The sequence below is a fragment of the Amia ocellicauda genome, chromosome 15 (genome assembly GCF_036373705.1).
Source record: "Amia ocellicauda isolate fAmiCal2 chromosome 15, fAmiCal2.hap1, whole genome shotgun sequence".
Taxonomy (NCBI): domain Eukaryota; kingdom Metazoa; phylum Chordata; class Actinopteri; order Amiiformes; family Amiidae; genus Amia; species Amia ocellicauda.
In genome coordinates, this window is record NC_089864.1 from 2,374,325 (window position 1) to 2,392,906 (window position 18,582).

The 18,582-nt window shown below is 43.2% G+C and overlaps 1 protein-coding gene and 1 long non-coding RNA gene across 6 annotated transcripts in view; one reads left to right on the top strand and one right to left on the bottom strand.

The window, feature by feature from the left end:
• Positions 1-930: 930 nt before the first annotated feature.
• The window catches only part of LOC136771875 (uncharacterized), a 31,759-nt gene continuing 14,107 nt past the window's right edge, over positions 931-18,582 (bottom strand). Inside the window, exons 1-8 of one of the 5 annotated variants that reach the window (XM_066724425.1) lie at positions 14,543-15,079; positions 10,263-10,342; positions 9,634-9,679; positions 8,487-8,568; positions 6,273-6,602; positions 5,565-5,852; positions 4,746-5,042; positions 931-4,265 (exon numbers count right to left, since the gene is read on the bottom strand). In XM_066724425.1, coding sequence (XP_066580522.1) covers positions 3,766-4,265; positions 4,746-5,042; positions 5,565-5,852; positions 6,273-6,602; positions 8,487-8,568; positions 9,634-9,679; positions 10,263-10,342; positions 14,543-14,566 — 1,647 coding nt within the window. In that variant the 5' untranslated portion in view covers positions 14,567-15,079 and the 3' untranslated portion in view covers positions 931-3,765. The other 4 variants (XR_010822394.1, XR_010822391.1, XR_010822393.1 and 1 more) reach the window with 4 other exon arrangements.
• On the top strand, positions 7,532-8,985 carry LOC136771876 (uncharacterized). Its single transcript, XR_010822397.1, has 2 exons — positions 7,532-7,675; positions 8,341-8,985. It is a non-coding gene; the product is annotated as an uncharacterized LOC136771876 (long non-coding RNA).

An 18,582-nucleotide genomic window follows, 5' to 3' on the forward strand; every position in this document is an offset into this window, starting at 1 on the left:
AGAGTGCTGTGGTCCTCAGGGAGTTACACATACTGGTACGTGCTGTCCGCTGCCTCGCAGACAGTCTGCAAGCTCACGGCTGCGGGCAAAGAGCACCGAGGCGACTGTGAAGTCAGTCACGACTGGATGGATGGTTAGCACTGAATGTGGTGAAGGTTGTGTCTAGCTTAGCGTTTGCGAGCTTTTTTTTTTTTTACAGTGGTCTCTTATTTTTTTCCAGAGCTGTATATTACACTTTAATAAGTAGTAATTCATTTAAACAACAAATACTGAATGTACAGTTTCTGTCACTAAACCCCACTGTAGTCTGTGAAGGACGTGAATAATTCTGGAGGCAACTGTACCTGTTGGCCTAGTTAGTAGTATTACTAGATGTAACTTTTTTATTGATTCTCTGTTAAGTTGAGGAATTGAAATGCAGGAAAAGCATCTCAACACTTAAATAATAATAAAGTACCAAAAGTAAAATGATTGACACCAATTTATACTGTACACCAGTTACCCAAAAACATTAGTTTCACGGATTTTATTTTTTTAATAATTTTGCATTTTTGTAAAAACACGTTTATTGACTTGTGACTTCTTTATAAAACAACGTCTATTTTAATGTACTTAAATATTGTTTTAAGCAGATTGCATACTTATTAAAAACAGAACATTACCACAAAAACATGAAATTTCAGAACAAAAACAAAACGGCAGAAACGGGACAATATTCATGTTTCAAACTGCCTCTGAATAAACAAGAAATTAAGAAACGCCGCCTGCGCCAGGTACACTCAATGACGCGCATGCGCTGATTAAGGGTCTGTTTGCTAAATTGCATACTGTAGCTCTTGTGGCGAGGGATCATCTAAAATAAATCATATTTACTGTAATGTCTCTACATAGGTCAGACATACAAAATAACAGGAGAAAGCAACCCTTGGAACGCTGACAACCCAGACCAATACTGTTTATTAGGTAGTAGTATTTTACATTTTACAGATAAAAACATTCAAAATTGTAATACTTATGATTAAAAACAAATTTAAATCAATTACTAAAATCACTTAAATTTTTTTTAAATCTCAAAGTGATTAAATTCAAAATAACTGAACATGTGCATAAAAAGAAAGACAAATGTGCTAAAAGCAAACCTGCTAACCAACAAAAAATGTCAAATAGGTAATATCGTTGTACACCAACATTTCACTTCAGTACAGCTCTACACCGTCTTTTCAGCTTCACGAGAACCTTCTCCTCATCTAGTTTGTGGCCAGGGGGGTCTTATGCATACTTTCAGGGGTATGTTACTCAAAACTCCCTTGTAGAGGTAGAGGCAGAGGACCCCAAATGTGTGGCATAGGGGACAACACTTTGAGTGAGAAATACCAGTTCAAATCAATAGTTCCCCAGGATAACACTATTTTACTTTAGAAGGGGACACCTTTCTTCTGTCAATTGGACCTAAAATGGTTCTGGGGACTTTCTTCTCAATATTGGAAACACCCCTTGGAAAGCTAACAGCCCAATCTAAGACACAAAGCTCTGGCACTGGGGACACTATTCCCAGTATTCTGTTCCCAGTCCCACAAATAGCTCCCCAGCATGACACTAGTGTGGGTTTAAAGGGGATCCTTTCTACTATCCAAAGGACCTACAATGGTTGTGGGGACGTTCTTTTAATTAATAAAAAGCCAGCCACTGAACGCTCACACTCCAATTACATTTAGGCATGGGGGACACCCGTTTGTGTGACTATTCCCAGTTTCACAAATTGCTCCCCAACATAAAACTACTGTACTTTAAAAGGAAACCCTTTCTACTGTCAAAGGGAGCAGGAATGGTTTTGGGGACTTTTTTTAAAATATTTGAAAACAAAGGAAAAAATGGATCACATGCCACAGGTTAACAACCAGTCCAGTCAAACCCTAAGAGAGATCAGGATAATTGAGGAGGAGGTACTAAAGGGACTAGCAGAATTAAAAACCAACAAATCACCTGGGCCAGATGGGATATTTCCAACAGTATGTAACCCTCAGAGCCCCACTCCCCCATTTTCATATGTTTACAGTTAACAAAGGTTAAAGGCAGGTATTTTACATAGAATTACTGAGCACCAACTGGAGATTCAGAAAATAACATAAGTAATTGTTTGCCCCAACAAAAGTCTGTACAGATGTCAAAAACGTAAAGAAAACTAAAGGAGCTTATTAGAAATAACTACATTTATTGGAAATATTATACTTTTTAAGTGCTTCAAATACTTGACACCAAACAATACAATTTCAAAATCTGACCCAGCTGGGTATGATCTTGTGTAAAAAAATACTATGACTCACATTTGACCTGCAGAACAAACAATACAGCCATTTATATTCGACTACCAACAGCTGCAATAACTACACTGCAGTGTATATACAATCAGACACATGGAAACATAATTCAGACACCTGTCTTTTGAATAGTGTCACTTTAGTCATCATCACTTGCACAGTTTCTGTCTATGCACATGTCCATGTCTTCTTGCAGTGCACATTATACTGCTGTGAACACACGTGTATGGTTTGCTTGTGAGCAGCCAGGTGTTTCATATTTGTGTCAGGTTGCATTTGTCTACATAGTCTTTGGTTTCCTCGGTTTGGCCGGTGCTGCTCTGCCTGTACGTGCCAACAGTGAGTGACGGGCGTTTGAGCCAATGAGAGGCCGTGCTCGCGTAACATTTGTCAACAGTTAAAGATAGTATTTCAGCGCTGTTTGTTTGGTCTTGTGTTCAAGTCTTTAACTGAATCACGTCTTTGAGTGTCCATCTGTGTGTAAGATGCGTGTGTGTGTAGTCTGTGTGTAAGATGCGTGTGTGTGGTCTGTGTGTGTGTAAGATGTGTGTGTGTGGTCTGTGTGTAAGATGCGTGTGTGTGTAGTCTGTGTGTAAGATGCGTGTGTGTGTGTAGTCTGTGTGTAAGATGCGTGTGTGTGTGTGTGTAGTCTGTGTGTGTGTAAGATGTGTATGTGTGTAGTCTGTGTGTAAGATGTGTGTGTGTGGTCTGTGTAAGATGCGTGTGTGTGGTCTGTGTGTAAGATGTGTGTGTGTGTGTGGTCTGTGTGTAAGATGTGTGTGTGTGTGGTCTGTGTGTAAGATGTGTATGTGTGTGGTCTGTGTAAGATGCGTGTGTGTGGTCTGTGTGTAAGATGTGTATGTGTGTAGTCTGTGTGTAAGATGCGCTGCTCACAGGCCGCTGTGTCCCACATTGAGCGGCGGCTCAGCGACAGTGACACCATTTTACACGCCGCCGCAGCAGCAGACTGACCTGGCGTGACCAGTCGGCCTTCATATCCTTGCGTGTCGCAGCGAATCACAATCCACGGTCCTGTCGGTATATTCCGATGATATGAAAATACAGCTACAACAAAATGACATTAAAATATTCGTGTGGACTGTGCCGTTTGTTTCCCGTTTTCTCTTACACCTTCAGCCTGGGGAAAATGGCGCGCTGCGCATCCGGGCGGCAGACCTGTCACATCCGCTTCACAACAGCAGAGCCAGACATCAGGGTCATTTGTACTAAAGCACTGAACACACAATCACACACAGGCGAAGCGCAGCTGCACATTGAAATGTATTTCCTGAAAAAGACGACAGAAAACAAAACGGCGTCCCTGTCCTTTTGAACAATCAGCTATTTAGCTCTTTCATCAACCTCCATTACCTATAACATAATTTTGGAAAATTTTGGAATTACTCTGCAAAATATTGCAAAAATTAAAAAGAAGGTGGTTGGATTGCTATGCGTTTGTTCCATCTGATCTGCTATTGTAGTGTTCAGGGGCCGCTCCTGGTGGGGAACCAATTAACCTACTAGTACCAAAATCCACTAATAGGGGATCATTGGAACACAAAGCCTTTCCACCATGACAAGGTGGCGACCCATCGGAAAGGGAAAACTTGAAAGTGTCCGGTCCCTCCTTGGCCTGATCGGGGACTGGCTGGTAGCCTGCTGGATGTGCGTGGCCCTGTCCTGGGTCACCCTCAATGTCGTTGGAGTCGGGGGAGTTGTTTGAGTCAGGAGCTGCATCTGTTTGTTGAGGGTCCTCTGCAGGGTCCTGTGCATGTGAGTATCGGACACTTCCAGATATTGCTGCCCCCCCTGTCTGTGCTGCTCGCTGTGCACCAGGATTGTTCTGTCCTCTGCAATAAGGATATATCCTCCACCAAGCAATCGCTGCGATCACTGTAATTATCAGTGTTACTATGAGAGCCACAGGCCAGCCAGGGAAGCCAGCAGCTGGAGAGGGGGAAGAGGAAGAAAGAAGAGAAAGATCAGACCCCAGCTCCTCACTTCCACACTGAGAGATGCAGGGACTAGAGCCCACACTGCAGCACTGCTGTCAGCTCTGTGACTGTAGAGACGTTTCTGTAAAGATGAGTTTGGTCACAGTGTGAGTGGGCCCTGTGTGACAGTGTGTGCTGCAGATCAGCCCCGTGTTGTGGCTGGACTCCCCTCAGAGCTGCAGCCCTGTGCATCTCGCAGCCACACACCCTGTCCCCACACACAGGACAACAGCAACGCACTGCACAGGGCTACAGGTCTGGCTTAAAGCAGGAGGCTCTCAGGGTTGTGCCTCTCAGTGCTGTATATTGATGCCACTCACACTGTATAGCAGCTACTTCCTACATGCTACAAGAGTCATCAGCTGCGAGAGCAAGTTTCAAAATGAGCAACAGACTCATGTAAAAGTAATCTACTGGACTGAGACTCACTCACCTTCCTCAGACACAGACACAGAGACGCTGCTGATGGTGCGGTTGGTCCTTGAGTCCCTCACTGTGTAGTTTCCCTGGTCAGCTGCTGTGAGTGAGCGCAGGGTCAGAGAGCCGCTCTGCACTGACACTCTGTGCTCGTACCCGGGGCCAGGGCGGCTCGCTGCGCCCCTCTCCACAGCGCACACTGAGACAGAGGCTCCCTCTCCTGCAGCAGCAAACAGCACCTCCACTGGCTCTGCAGTGAACAGGCGGAGGGAGAGGGCGGCTCCAGACCGCAGGGTGAGGGAGTCACTGTGAGCTGAGAGGGACAGAGACACAGGACAGGGAGGTCAATGTCAAGACGCTCAGTCAGTCACGTCCTCAGTGTGCTGGCAGGACCGCAGCTCTCTCTCCATAGGGAGTGTGACAGAGCTGCGGATAGGAGGAGTACCGTCCTGAGAGAGGAACAGCCCTGTGTGTGTGTGTGTGTGTGTGTGTGTGTTGGGGAGGGGGGTCTGGATTCTGTGTCACATTGATGCCAACCATCAGGGACATCTGTCTCTTCAGTGTGAGAGAAGAGCCACACTGAGGACCAGGACTTGTGCTCAACCACACAGAACAGTGCTGCCTGAAGCTGCTCTTGGTGAGCGTGACACTTAGTGATGAAGATATCAGAGTTTATCTGGTATAAAACATTCAGTCAGAGGATAGGTTTGTCATTAGAGGATTCAGGCTCTTCTCTCCAGTAGAGACTGTAAATACAAATACATTTTTCAGGGATTCTTTCCCCACAACTCTGTTCACACAGGTCAGTGAAGAACAGCCCCAGCCCCTGTCCTACCTGTCACAGTGACGTTCACAGTGCTGATGGTCGCTCTGCTCTGGGAGTCCAGCACTGTGTAGGAGCCCTGGTCAGTGAAGGTCAGTGCAGACAGTGTGACCTCCTGCTCCTGCCCTGAGACTCGGGGCCCATAGGCAGGGTCAGCGGTCACGGTGCCGCCCTCTACAGCACACACTGGGAGAGAGGCGCCGGCGCCCGCAGGGTTAAACCACACAGTCACAGCTGCCCTGCTATACAGACGGAGGCTCAGGGGCTGCCCACAGGAGAGAGAGGCGCTCTCCTCACGGCCTGCAGAGAGAGGACAGGGGAGGACTGGGGATCAGACAGAGGCAGAGCCGGGACACTGGGGCACCACTGTGGGGATGTGTGTGTGTGTGTGTGTGTGTGTGTAAATGTTTGAGAGTGAGAGAGAGAGAGAGACTGGAAATGTGAGTGAGTGTGTGAATGTGAGTGGGAGAGTATTTGAAGAGTGTGTCAGTGAGTGTTTGAGAGTGAGAGTGTGCGAATGTGCGATTTTGAGGGCAGTCTGTGTTTATTTGAATGTGAGTGTATAAGTCTGTGAATGTGTGTTTGATTGTGAGGGTCTGTGTGTTTACAGCACTGAGACTTCAGTTTAGGAGGCAATGTTATTAAATGAAACGGGGAATACAATCTAATCCGGCAAAACGTCCATAATAATAAAAACAAAACTCATGGAATTTGACTTACTCAAGACCCTGACACGCACTTCCCCAAGGAACATGCTCTGTCCTGCTGCACTGACCCTGAAACACTCGTACAGGTCTTCATCAGAGAGCTGGGTGCTGTGAATGGTCAGGGAGAAGTCGCCCGACTCCACGGCTCCTGCAAACTCCACTCTGCCCTCAAAGCCTGTCCGAGCCTCACATCTCCCAGAGCTGGACTCACACACCAGCCTGCCTGGAGTCTGCCAGTACACCTGGACTGTGTGTGTGTGTGTGTGCGCTGATCCATCACAGGGCAGAGTCACAGAGTCCCCCGCTGTCACTGATACTGTCACTGACACGGCACTGGAGAGAGCTGGGGAGAGAAAGGACGAGAGGAAGAGACAATCAGACCAAAATACAGACAAATATTAATACATTTTCCACAACCTATCCACAATATTCCTATATACCATGATGCTTTAAGTACATTATGGGACGAACTTCTGGCAAAATGTAAACAGTCAGTGGCTAACGCTTTGACATCACACAATGTTCAGAGCACAATAAAACTTTAAAAGGATGGGAAGATGATTCACGCAAAATAATACTTGCATTTCAAAAACAGTCAAGTCACTGTATTCTGGCGACGTGTTCCCAGTGATCAGAAATGCACGGAACATAGAATTTATTTGTGAAAAACAGTTACGTCTAAGTCTTGAATACATTTGAATTGGATGTCAGTGAATGTGTTAGTGAAGACATGGAATAAGATTTATTAAGTAATGGGTGTGTGGCGAAGTGAGACTCAGAAAAAGAGACTGAGAGACTGAGAGACTGAGACCCAGAAGCACAGACACTTCACTCTGACACAAAATACAGAAAGACAACAGATGGATCTGTTTAACTGCCTGTATATCCATCAGTATTTCTGTGTAAATATATCAGGTGTTCATGTCAAAGACGGTAAAATGGGTTTAAGTTCATCATTATTTTGAAAATTAGTAAATAGGGTTTTTATTGGTTTAATTACCTCTTAATTAACTTATGCAATGATTGATTTGTTTTCCCTGCTGGAAGGTACTGATGGGGAGGTTTTTGATAAGATGCACCTGAATAAATTAAGGGATTGATAAGGAATAAAAAGGGGGAGTGAAGGCACAGCGAGACAAAGCACGACAGAGGAGAGACAGCCCAGAGCCTGAGGACAACGCACTACAGCCGCTGGGCTGTGGCCGGGCGTAGGGGATAGAGGGCCGGTGTGCAATGCAGAAACAGGGGAAGCAGTGACGGGACGGGCGGCAGAAGAATGGAAGGGGGAGCGCGATGGTCACTCCAGAGAAGGGAGTGGAGTTTTCCTCTTGATGGATGTGTTGCTGGACTTATTGGAAATCTCAGGACTGGTGTCTGTGTTGACGGTCCCGCGGTCTGAACTTGCTGTGGGGAAAAGTAAGTCTCGGAGGTTTCCTTTCCCTCAGATATAAATAAGGATGGCGTAGTCAGGGTTTATAGGTGATTGTGGTGGGATTTCCTCTCTACCCCCACCCCCCGTCACATTGCCGTAGTCATTATTTTTTTTTTAATAAGTTTTTTAATTATGGACAGTGTTCAGTAAAGTTCTTGTAGGGATAATGTACACCTGTTTCATCAATACTATGTCTGGATAATTTGAATTTCCATTGAATTAGAACAATGCTGAATATATATATTTATATTTATGTATTTTACTGATGATTTATTTCTCTGTGGAGGTAACTCACACTAAGGAGAAACTGGTGCTGTACATATAAGAAAAAACAAAACAGGTGAACCTATCTGTACTGTACTGTATCTCAAACTTTTTGAATCACCAAGTATGAAATAATCATTATTATTATGGAAGCATATAGTGGATTTTATTCAAATGCTAATGCAAAATGGAACATGATTATGCAATCTCACAATTAAATAATCATGTATCATATATGCACACATTATTTGGGATAAAATGAAAATGAAATGTCTAACATGAATGCTAATGCAATTGTGAAAAGAGGAAAACAGTAATATTGTTTGTTTTACCGTTTAACTCCAGGAAGAAAATAATAATACAAATCACTATCTTGCATTTACAGAAATTCCTGGGGAAGACTTTATATATTGATCCTGAGCTCTAACACACACACTGCACAGTAAGCACGCTCAGCAAGAGCCAATCACAGAGCTGCAGCCAAACCACAGCACAAACTCTTGTCAATGCATCTTTTAAATCAGAACCCACCGCAACACAGGGACAAGATGCAGGCACACGGCCACAACAGAGGGCCAGGGCCAGGACAGAGGGACACATTCTTCAGGGACTCCTGTAGAGAACGAGATGAGAGAGTCAGGGGTGTGGATGACTGGAGCGCAGAGCTGGACTGGAGCAGAACCCGCAGTTTAAACAGCCCGGTCCCGAGGGACGGACACTGTGTCTCACTGCAGCACTGAGACGTCCAGCTCATCAATCTTAATCAACATAAAACTGCAACTGCGGGAGTAGACTAATTTGGCCTCCTGTCCACTCCGCTTCCTCCAGAGCCACGAAAAGCAAGAAGCTGCGACTACAGGAGTAAAGTGTCCAAAGACATACAATCCGATAAAAATAAAGATTTAAAAGTGATATGCAAATGACCCTATTGGATTTTTTTTTTATATAAAGTTGCTAACTTAAAACACAGACTTCAAGAGGAGCAATTGATGTACCCTATATAGAATCAAATAAATATTTAAAAGAACAATGTGTAAATGACTGTTACAGCTTGTGTTACAAACATGTAAAATGTCCGCAACTCGATGTTTTAGATGCACCAGAGTCTTCAAACAGGTCTGCTCAAACAATTAAATGTAATAAACATTGTATTTAATTTGGTCACTCTTCAAGCTGAGCCAAAACATGGACATATCGCAATGCATTGTGGGTATTACATTTTAATCCAGTCACTATTTTTGCGCTGCTTTAAGCAATGCAAAGCATTCAAGTATTCAAATATTGATAAAGGATTGTTTATCAACAATATAATGAAATTATATTTAATTTTGGCATTAAAAAACTATGATGCTCAGAAGCAAATTCAGTTTGGATGAGAAAAAAAGCTTGTTTTGTTTAACAACTTGTGTATTGTTTTCATTACGGCACGACAAGTTCACTAAATTTTGTAACACAATACCCCGATATTGTTTGAATTCCAACATATGTGTTGTCTGGTATTTTGGCATTCATACAGACTGCTGTCCCTTCAGCTTTAGAGACCAGAACCACTGAGAGCAGAACCTCTGAACACAGACAGTCTAGAACTAGAGCTGTGAGTGTAGAGAGGGAGAAAGAGAGAGACGTTAAAACACACCACTGAATAACAGTAGAAATAAGCTGAATTCAGCAAACATACCTTTTTTTTCAGGTGGATCAAGTGTGGCTGTCTGGATGATCGAGTCCTACATGAAAATAAATAAAATAAACATACATACAACCACAAGTGCTGTGTAAATACCCATGAGTGGGACATGGACAGCTGACATCGTTACTCTGGCCTGGGCTGGCGAGGCTCGTGTGTGCGTTTCGTTGCTCGCTGTGTTGCTGTGTGGGGTTGTGTCAGCTGGGGAAGTGTGTGCGCAGGTTTGGACACAAGGACACAGTTCTGCTGTTTTGTTCTGAATGCTGAGCTGATGCCAATGAGAAACAGATACACACACAGCCACACATACATACACACACACATACACACATACACACACACATACATACACACACACATATATACACACACACACACACACACACACACACACACACACACACACTATACGGTGTCCTGCTGCAGTTGCCCGTCTCTTTGGACTGCCTGTGTGAAATATCTGCCCATGTGACTGGACTGACTGTTGTCTGTCTGTCTGTCTGGTTCTTATGTTGACTAACAGAGGGGGGTGGGGGGACAGAAATAGAAATACATATAACTGCCAGTTCCCAATGAAAATTACAGGGTAGCTGTAGTGTCACACGGTCAGTGGCTTCACTCACCTGCCTCCTTTATCCGGGCTGGGCACCGGCAGCACAGGGAGAGCGACTGTGCTGGCGGAGTTAAGGACACCGAGACATACCTGTGGAGAGAGAGACCCCATTAGTGCTGCTGCCCCTCACACTCGATACCTTCCCCCCTCTGGACAATTACAGACACACCAGAGCACATCAGCACACATCTCTTATGATTTTAGATATTGTATTAACGTTAACTATAAAGAAAATACTTATTAACGACCCACAGTCATATCTGTAATAGTAATTATACCTCACAAACATTGTATCATGGTAATGAAATAGTAATAAACAAAACTAAAAACTAAAAATCAACATTTCATGATCGTTATGCCCAGGGGCGTCATGAAGCTAAATGCTTTGGGGGGGGCACAGTCAGAAAACAACTTACGATTGTTACAAAAGGCTGGTATTTGATGCTGAAACATATTCGATTGGGGTTTGCTAAGGGTCGGCATCTAACACTGCTGGAGTGGGACTCTCTTATATATTCATCTATTGTTAGTTGAGCTTTTGTCACAATTATACTTGTCTCTGATTCTGATTACTAAAAAAAAAACTCTTTAAAAATGGTGTGCATACAATATTGTACAAACTATTAGAACAGTTACTGCAACCGAGCTTTTAGTCCCACTGAACAGTAACCACCTCCCACCTGTCTGAGCCTCACTGGTGCTGCTTGTGATACTAGAGCTGCTTCAGACCCCGTCTCTCTCAGGGACTCTAACTCTGTCTGCATGGAGCCCTTTCTATTCTCACCTCTTGCCAGTTGATCTTCTGGCTCAATCAAGTCTCTGTTTCTGATCATTAAAAAAAGTCCTTAAAAACTGTTTGCATAATGCCTTGTACAAACTATAGGAAGAATTAAGTCAATGTAATTGCAACTGAAGCTTTTACAAATATCCTCTTTACTTTACCACTAAAGCATGTATTTGGTTGTGTTGCTCTATTTCTGTTTTAACTGTATCACCTGAACAACAATCTCCACCTCCTACCTGTGTGACCCTCACTGGGGCTGCTACTGATACTACAGCTGGTTTAAAGGGAGACTTCAGTTACAGGGGCTTTACAAATAAATACAATGAATATGCTTTAATATACAGCTCTGGAAAAAAGAAGAGACCACTGCAAAATTATCTCTGGTTTTACTATTTATACGTATGTGTTTGGGTAAAATGAACATTTTTGTTTTATTCTGTAAACTACTGACATTTCTCCCAAATTCCAAATAAAAATATGAATGGAATGGAATGGCTGCCATACATGTAGAGAAGCTGAATTAATGAAATTTTACAGTGGTCTCTTATTTTTTCCCAGAGCTAATTCATTTAAACAACAAATACTGAATGTACAGTTTCTGTCACTAAACCCCACTGTAGTCTGTGAAGGACGTGAATAATTCTGGAGGCAACTGTACCTGTTGGCCTAGTTAGTAGTATTACTAGATGTAACTTTTTTATTGATTCTCTGTTAAGTTGAGGAATTGAAATGCAGGAAAAGCATCTCAACACTTAAATAATAATAAAGTACCAAAAGTAAAATGATTGACACCAATTTATACTGTACACCAGTTACCCAAAAACATTAGCTTTACTGATTTTTTTTTAAATAATTTTGCATTTTTGTAAAAACACGTTTATTGACTTGTGACTTCTTTATAAAACAACGTCTATTTTAATGTACTTAAATATTGTTTTAAGCAGATTGCATACTTATTAAAAACAGAACATTAGCACAAAAACATGAAATTTCAGAACAAAAACAAAACAGCAGAAACGGGACAATATTCATGTTTCAAACTGCCTCTGAATAAACAAGAAATTAAGAAACGCCGCCTGCGCCAGGTACACTCAATGACGCGCATGCGCTGATTAAGGGTCTGTCTGCTAAATTGCATACTGTAGCTCTTGTGGCGAGGGATCATCTAAAATAAATCATATTTACTGTAATGTCTCTACATAGGTCAGACATACAAAATAACAGGAGAAAGCAACCCTTGGAACGCTGACAACCCAGACCAATACTGTTTATTAGGTAGTAGTATTTTACATTTTACAGATAAAAACATTCAAAATTTTAAAACTTATGATTAAATTTTTTTTTAAATCAATTGCTAAAATCACTTACATTTTTTTTAAATCTCAAAGTGATTAAATTCAAAATAACTGAACATGTGCATAAAAAGAAAGACAAATGTGCTAAAAGCAAACCTGCTAACCAACAAAAAATGTCAAATAGGTAATATCGTTGTACACCAACATTTCACTTCAGTACAGCTCTACACCGTCTTTTCAGCTTCACGAGAACCTTCTCCTCATCTAGTTTGTGGCCAGGGGGGTCTTATGCATACTTTCAGGGGTATGTTACTCAAAACTCCCTTGTAGAGGTAGAGGCAGAGGACCCCAAATGTGTGGCATAGGGGACAACACTTTGAGTGAGAAATACCAGTTCAAATCAATAGTTCCCCAGGATAACACTATTTTACTTTAGAAGGGGACACCTTTCTTCTGTCAATTGGACCTAAAATGGTTCTGGGGACTTTCTTCTCAATATTGGAAACACCCCTTGGAAAGCTAACAGCCCAATCTAAGACACAAAGCTCTGGCACTGGGGACACTATTCCCAGTATTCTGTTCCCAGTCCCACAAATAGCTCCCCAGCATGACACTAGTGTGGGTTTAAAGGGGATCCTTTCTACTATCCAAAGGACCTACAATGGTTGTGGGGACGTTCTTTTAATTAATAAAAAGCCAGCCACTGAACGCTCACACTCCAATTACATTTAGGCATGGGGGACACACGTTTGTGTGACTATTCCCAGTTTCACAAATTGCTCCCCAACATAAAACTACTGTACTTGAAAAGGAAACCCTTTCTACTGTCAAAGGGAGCAGGAATGGTTTTGGGGACTTTTTTAAAAATATTTGAAAACAAAGGAAAAAATGGATCACATGCCACAGGTTAACAACCAGTCCAGTCAAACCCTAAGAGAGATCAGGATAAATGAGGAGGAGGTACTAAAGGGACTAGCAGAATTAAAAACCAACAAATCACCTGGGCCAGATGGGATATTTCCAACAGTATGTAACCCTCAGAGCCCCACTCCCCCATTTTCATATGTTTACAGTTAACAAAGGTTAAAGGCAGGTATTTTACATAGAATTACTGAGCACCAACTGGAGATTCAGAAAATAACATAAGTAATTGTTTGCCCCAACAAAAGTCTGTACAGATGTCAAAAACGTAAAGAAAACTAAAGGAGCTTATAAGAAATAACTACATTTATTGGAAATATTATACTTTTTAAGTGCTTCAAATACTTGACACCAAACAATACAATTTCAAAATCTGACCCAGCTGGGTATGATCTTGTGTAAAAAAATACTATGACTCACATTTGACCTGCAGAACAAACAGTACAGCCATTTATATTCGACTACCAACAGCTGCAATAACTACACTGCAGTGTATATACAATCAGACACAGGGAAACATAATTCAGACACCTGTCTTTTGAATAGTGTCACTTTAGTCATCATCACTTGCACAGTTTCTGTCTATGCACATGTCCATGTCTTCTTGCAGTGCACATTATACTGCTGTGAACACACGTGTATGGTTTGCTTGTGAGCAGCCAGGTGTTTCATATTTGTGTCAGGTTGCATTTGTCTACATAGTCTTTGGTTTCCTCGGTTTGGCCGGTGCTGCTCTGCCTGTACGTGCCAACAGTGAGTGACGGGCGTTTGAGCCAGAGAGGCCGTGCTCGCGTAACATTTGTCAACAGTTAAAGATAGTATTTCAGCGCTGTTTGTTTGGTCTTGTGTTCAAGTCTTTAACTGAATCACGTCTTTGAGTGTCCATCTGTGTGTAAGATGCGTGTGTGTGTAGTCTGTGTGTAAGATGCGTGTGTGTGGTCTGTGTGTGTGTAAGATGTGTGTGTGTGGTCTGTGTGTAAGATGCGTGTGTGTGTAGTCTGTGTGTAAGATGCGTGTGTGTGGTCTGTGTGTGTGGTCTGTGTGTAAGATGCGTGTGTGTGGTCTGTGTGTGTGTAAGATGCGTGTGTGTGTAGTCTGTGTGTAAGATGCGTGTGTGTGGTCTGTGTCTAAGATGCGTGTGTGTGGTCTGTGTGTGTGGTCTGTGTGTAAGATGTGTATGTGTGTAGTCTGTGTGTAAGATGCGCTGCTCACAGGCCGCTGTGTCCCACATTGAGCGGCGGCTCAGCGACAGTGACGCCATTTTACACGCCGCCGCAGCAGCAGACTGACCTGGCGTGACCAGTCGGCCTTCATATCCTTGCGTGTCGCAGCGAATCACAATCCACGGTCCTGTCGGTATATTCCGATGATATGAAAATACAGCTACAACAAAATGACATTAAAATATTCGTGTGGACTGTGCTGTTTGTTTCCCGTTTTCTCTTACACCTTCAGCCTGGGGAAAATGGCGCGCTGCGCCTCCGGGTGGCAGACCTGTCACATCCGCTTCACAACAGCAGAGCCAGACATCAGGGTCATTTGTACTAAAGCACTGAACACACAATCACACACAGGCGAAGCGCAGCTGCACATTGAAATGTATTTCCTGAAAAAGACGACAGAAATGTGTGTGGGGATGTGTGTGTGTGTGTGTGTGTAAATGTTTGAGAGTGAGAGAGAGAGAGAGACTGGAAATGTGAGTGAGTGTGTGAATGTGAGTGGGAGAGTATTTGAAGAGTGTGTCAGTGAGTGTTTGAGAGTGAGAGTGTGCGAATGTGTGATTTTGAGGGCAGTGTGTTTATTTGAATGTGAGTGTATAAGTCTGCGTCTCACCTCTGCACCGACACGTCCAGCTCGTCAATCTTAATCAACATAAAACTCTAGTCAGACATCGTTTAAAAGGACAAGGGGGAAAGAAGAACATCTGAAGAGGAGTAAATCATGCAATGCTAATACTGAGGAGTTCAATTCAATAGTCCATTCCTCTCTCTCTGTTATTACTCACGGGATTCTAACTGACGACTGTGTGTCCTTTCCTGCTGCAGCTTTCCTCGGCCTCCACAGTCATTGTGACTTCCTGCCATCTTCTGCCTGCTCCACCGTTGAGGACCTGGTTGGATCACTAAGTAAACACTAGAGCCCAACTGATACAGGTTTTTTTGGCCAGATATTGATAATTGAAGAGCACAATTTCCTGATAACCTATATACTGGACTGTCTGTTGTCTGTCTGTCTGTGTGACTGGACTGACTGTATGTCTGACTGGACTGTCTGTCTGTCTGTCTGTGTGACTGGACTGACTGTATGTCTGACTGGACTGACTGTATGTCTGTCTGTGTGACTGGACTGACTGTATGTCTCTGACTGTCTGTCTGTGTGACTGTGACAGGACTGTCTTGTCCTGATGTTGACTAACGCTGGGGGAGGGGAGTAACAAAGACAAATACCTGGGACTGTCTCCTGTCACCTCCTTCCTCCTTCACCAGGCTTGGAAATTCATGGTCGGGGGTGGGGGGGGGGCAATGGGGGCGGGGTTTCTGGGCTGGGCCGGGAAACGGTATTCCACCTCACCGTGCTGACTTTTTGACACTGGCAATTTAAAATATTATATATATATTTTTTTTAAATTGTGCTTAAAAAACTGCAGCCAAAATGAATAAACTTGTTGTGAGATTGGACTAGGTGTCTGTCAGGACGCTCACAGCTGTAGCATCAACACATTTCCAGAACAACGGCCGTTGAGCGGACCTGTTTGAAGACATTCCAGTCCACTCTAGTGCTTCACTTGCAGGAAGCAAAGTGCAACGTTGTAACACTTTGAACAAACAATTTGCAATAGTCACCTCATTCTTTTAAATCCTTATTTTATTTGGGTTGTGTTTATTTGTTAATATTACTTTTATTTGGTAATTCTGTAGTTCTAGTGTTTGTTTGAAACTAAAACTGTGTCACCGGCACAGCCCCACTGGGAGAGCTGGGGAGTTTTGCCCCCCCCCCAGTGCAGGTTCCTGGCTGTGAGAGACCTGTGGAGAGAGAGACCCCATTAGTGCTGCTGCCCCTCACACTCGTTACCGTCCCCCTCTGGGACAATTACCAAACCACAGCCCCCCCACAGGGCTCAGAGGTTTAGTCTTCTCTTCTGCACAGAGAGACAGTCAGTGCACTGACACAGACACACCAGAGCACATCAACACACATCTCTTATGATTATGGACACTCTCACAATCATGAGTCACACTGCGGCTCCGCTGGGTCTCTGATCAAAGAAACACAGACAGCGCAGATACAAACACGGGCCCACTGTGTGTCTGCTGTACACAAGGCACAGAAACGCTAATACATGCAATGGAAACATGGCTGTAACCTGGATTCACAGCCTCTTATTCACTCAGTCTGCTTCTGCCTCATAGTTAGGGCTGTCAGTCAATTCAAATATTTGATCGGTCAATCAGTTGATTAATTAGTAGATTAAAGTGCTTGTGCCACACAGTAATACTTTAATAAATACTAGGCATTGATATTACAGTATAACACTGACCGGGAATGCACAACAAGAGCCAGAGCCAGCAGCCATGAAGTGTTGCTTCACTCGTTTCACTGTGTGCATTAGTAATATGAACTGGAAGTGAGATGCACTCCACTATGACTCGATCCAACACTGTGCGTTGCATTCGCTGTGTTCTAGATGTTGGAACTGTGTGGAGACCTCTGCTGCAGGTCTGGTGGGGTGTGTGTGTGTATTAGAGCCCAGTGTGACTCGACTATACAAACACTTAAGGATTTTCAATACATTAATACCTAGTGTCACCCGGTCGATGTCTCCCATCACCTCCTTACTCCTTCTCCAGGACTGGCAATTTGTGGATGGGGGGGGCATGGGGGGAATGGGGGGTACTGGGGCTGGGCCGAAAAACAGTAAACACTGGCAATTTAAACAATATTAAAATTATATAGTAAGAAATTATATATATATATATATATATATATATATATATATATTTCTTACGATATAATTTAAGTGTGTATAGCTCAACGAGGCCACTCCAAGTTCAGAAATCAATGTTAAGTGGTCTCCTAATTTTTTCCAGAGCATACAGCTCTGGAAAAAATTAGGAGACCACTACAAAGTTAAAAGTTTCTCTGGTTTTACTATTTATAGGTATGTGTTTGGGTAAGATTAAGATTTTTAATTCTATAAACTACTGACAACACTTCTGCCAAATTCCAAATAAAAATATTGTAATTTAGAGCATTTACTTGCAGAAAATGACAACTGGTCAAAATTACAGAAAAGATGCAGTGTTGTCAGACCTCAAATAATGCAAAGAAAATAAGTTCATATTCATTTTTAAACAACACAATACTAAGGTTTTAACTTTGGAAGAGTTCAGAAATCAATATCTGGTGGAATAACCCTGAGTTTCAATCACAGCTTTCATGCGTCTTGGCATGCTCTCCACCAGTCTTTCACATTGATGTTGGGTGACTTTATGCCACTCCTGGCGCAACAATTCAAGCAGCTCAGCTTTGTTTGATGGCTTGTGACCATCCATCTTCGTCTTGATCACATTCCAGAGGTTTTCAATGGGGTTCAGGTCTGGAGATTGGGCTGGCCATGACAAGGTCTTGATCTGGTGGTCCTCCATCCACACCTTGATTGACCTGTGTGTGTGGCATGGACCATTGTCCTGCTGGAAAACCCAATCCTCAGAATTGGGGAACATTGTCAGAGCAGAAGGAAGCAAGTTTTCTTCCAGGACAACCTTGTACGTGGCTTGATTCATGTGTCCTTCACAAAGACAAATCTGCCCTATTCCAGCCTCGCTGAAGCAACCCCAGATCATCACCGATCCTCCATCAGATTCAACACTGGTTGCGAGACACTGTGTGTTGCAGGCCTCTCCAGGTATCTGTCTAACCATTAGACGACCAGGTGCTGGGCAAAGCTGAAAACTGGACTCACCAGAGAAGATGACCTTACTCCAGTCCTCTACAGTCCAATCCTTATGATCTTTTGCAAACCTCAGCCTGGCTCTTCTTTGCTTTTCATTGATGAAGGGCTTTTTTCTAGCTTTGCACGACTTCAGCCCTGCACCTAGGAGCCTGTTTCTAACTGTCCTTGACGTGCACTTCACCCCAGCTGCCATTTGCCATTCTTTTTGTAGGTCACTTGATGACATCTTACGATTGTTGAGTGACATTCGAATGAGTTGGTAGTCATCCCAGTCAGTGGAGAGTTGTTTTCGCCCTCTGCCGGTCTGTAGCTCTGTTGTCCCCAATGTCTGTTGCTTGACCTTGTTCTTATGAACCGCCGTCTTTGAAATTTTAAG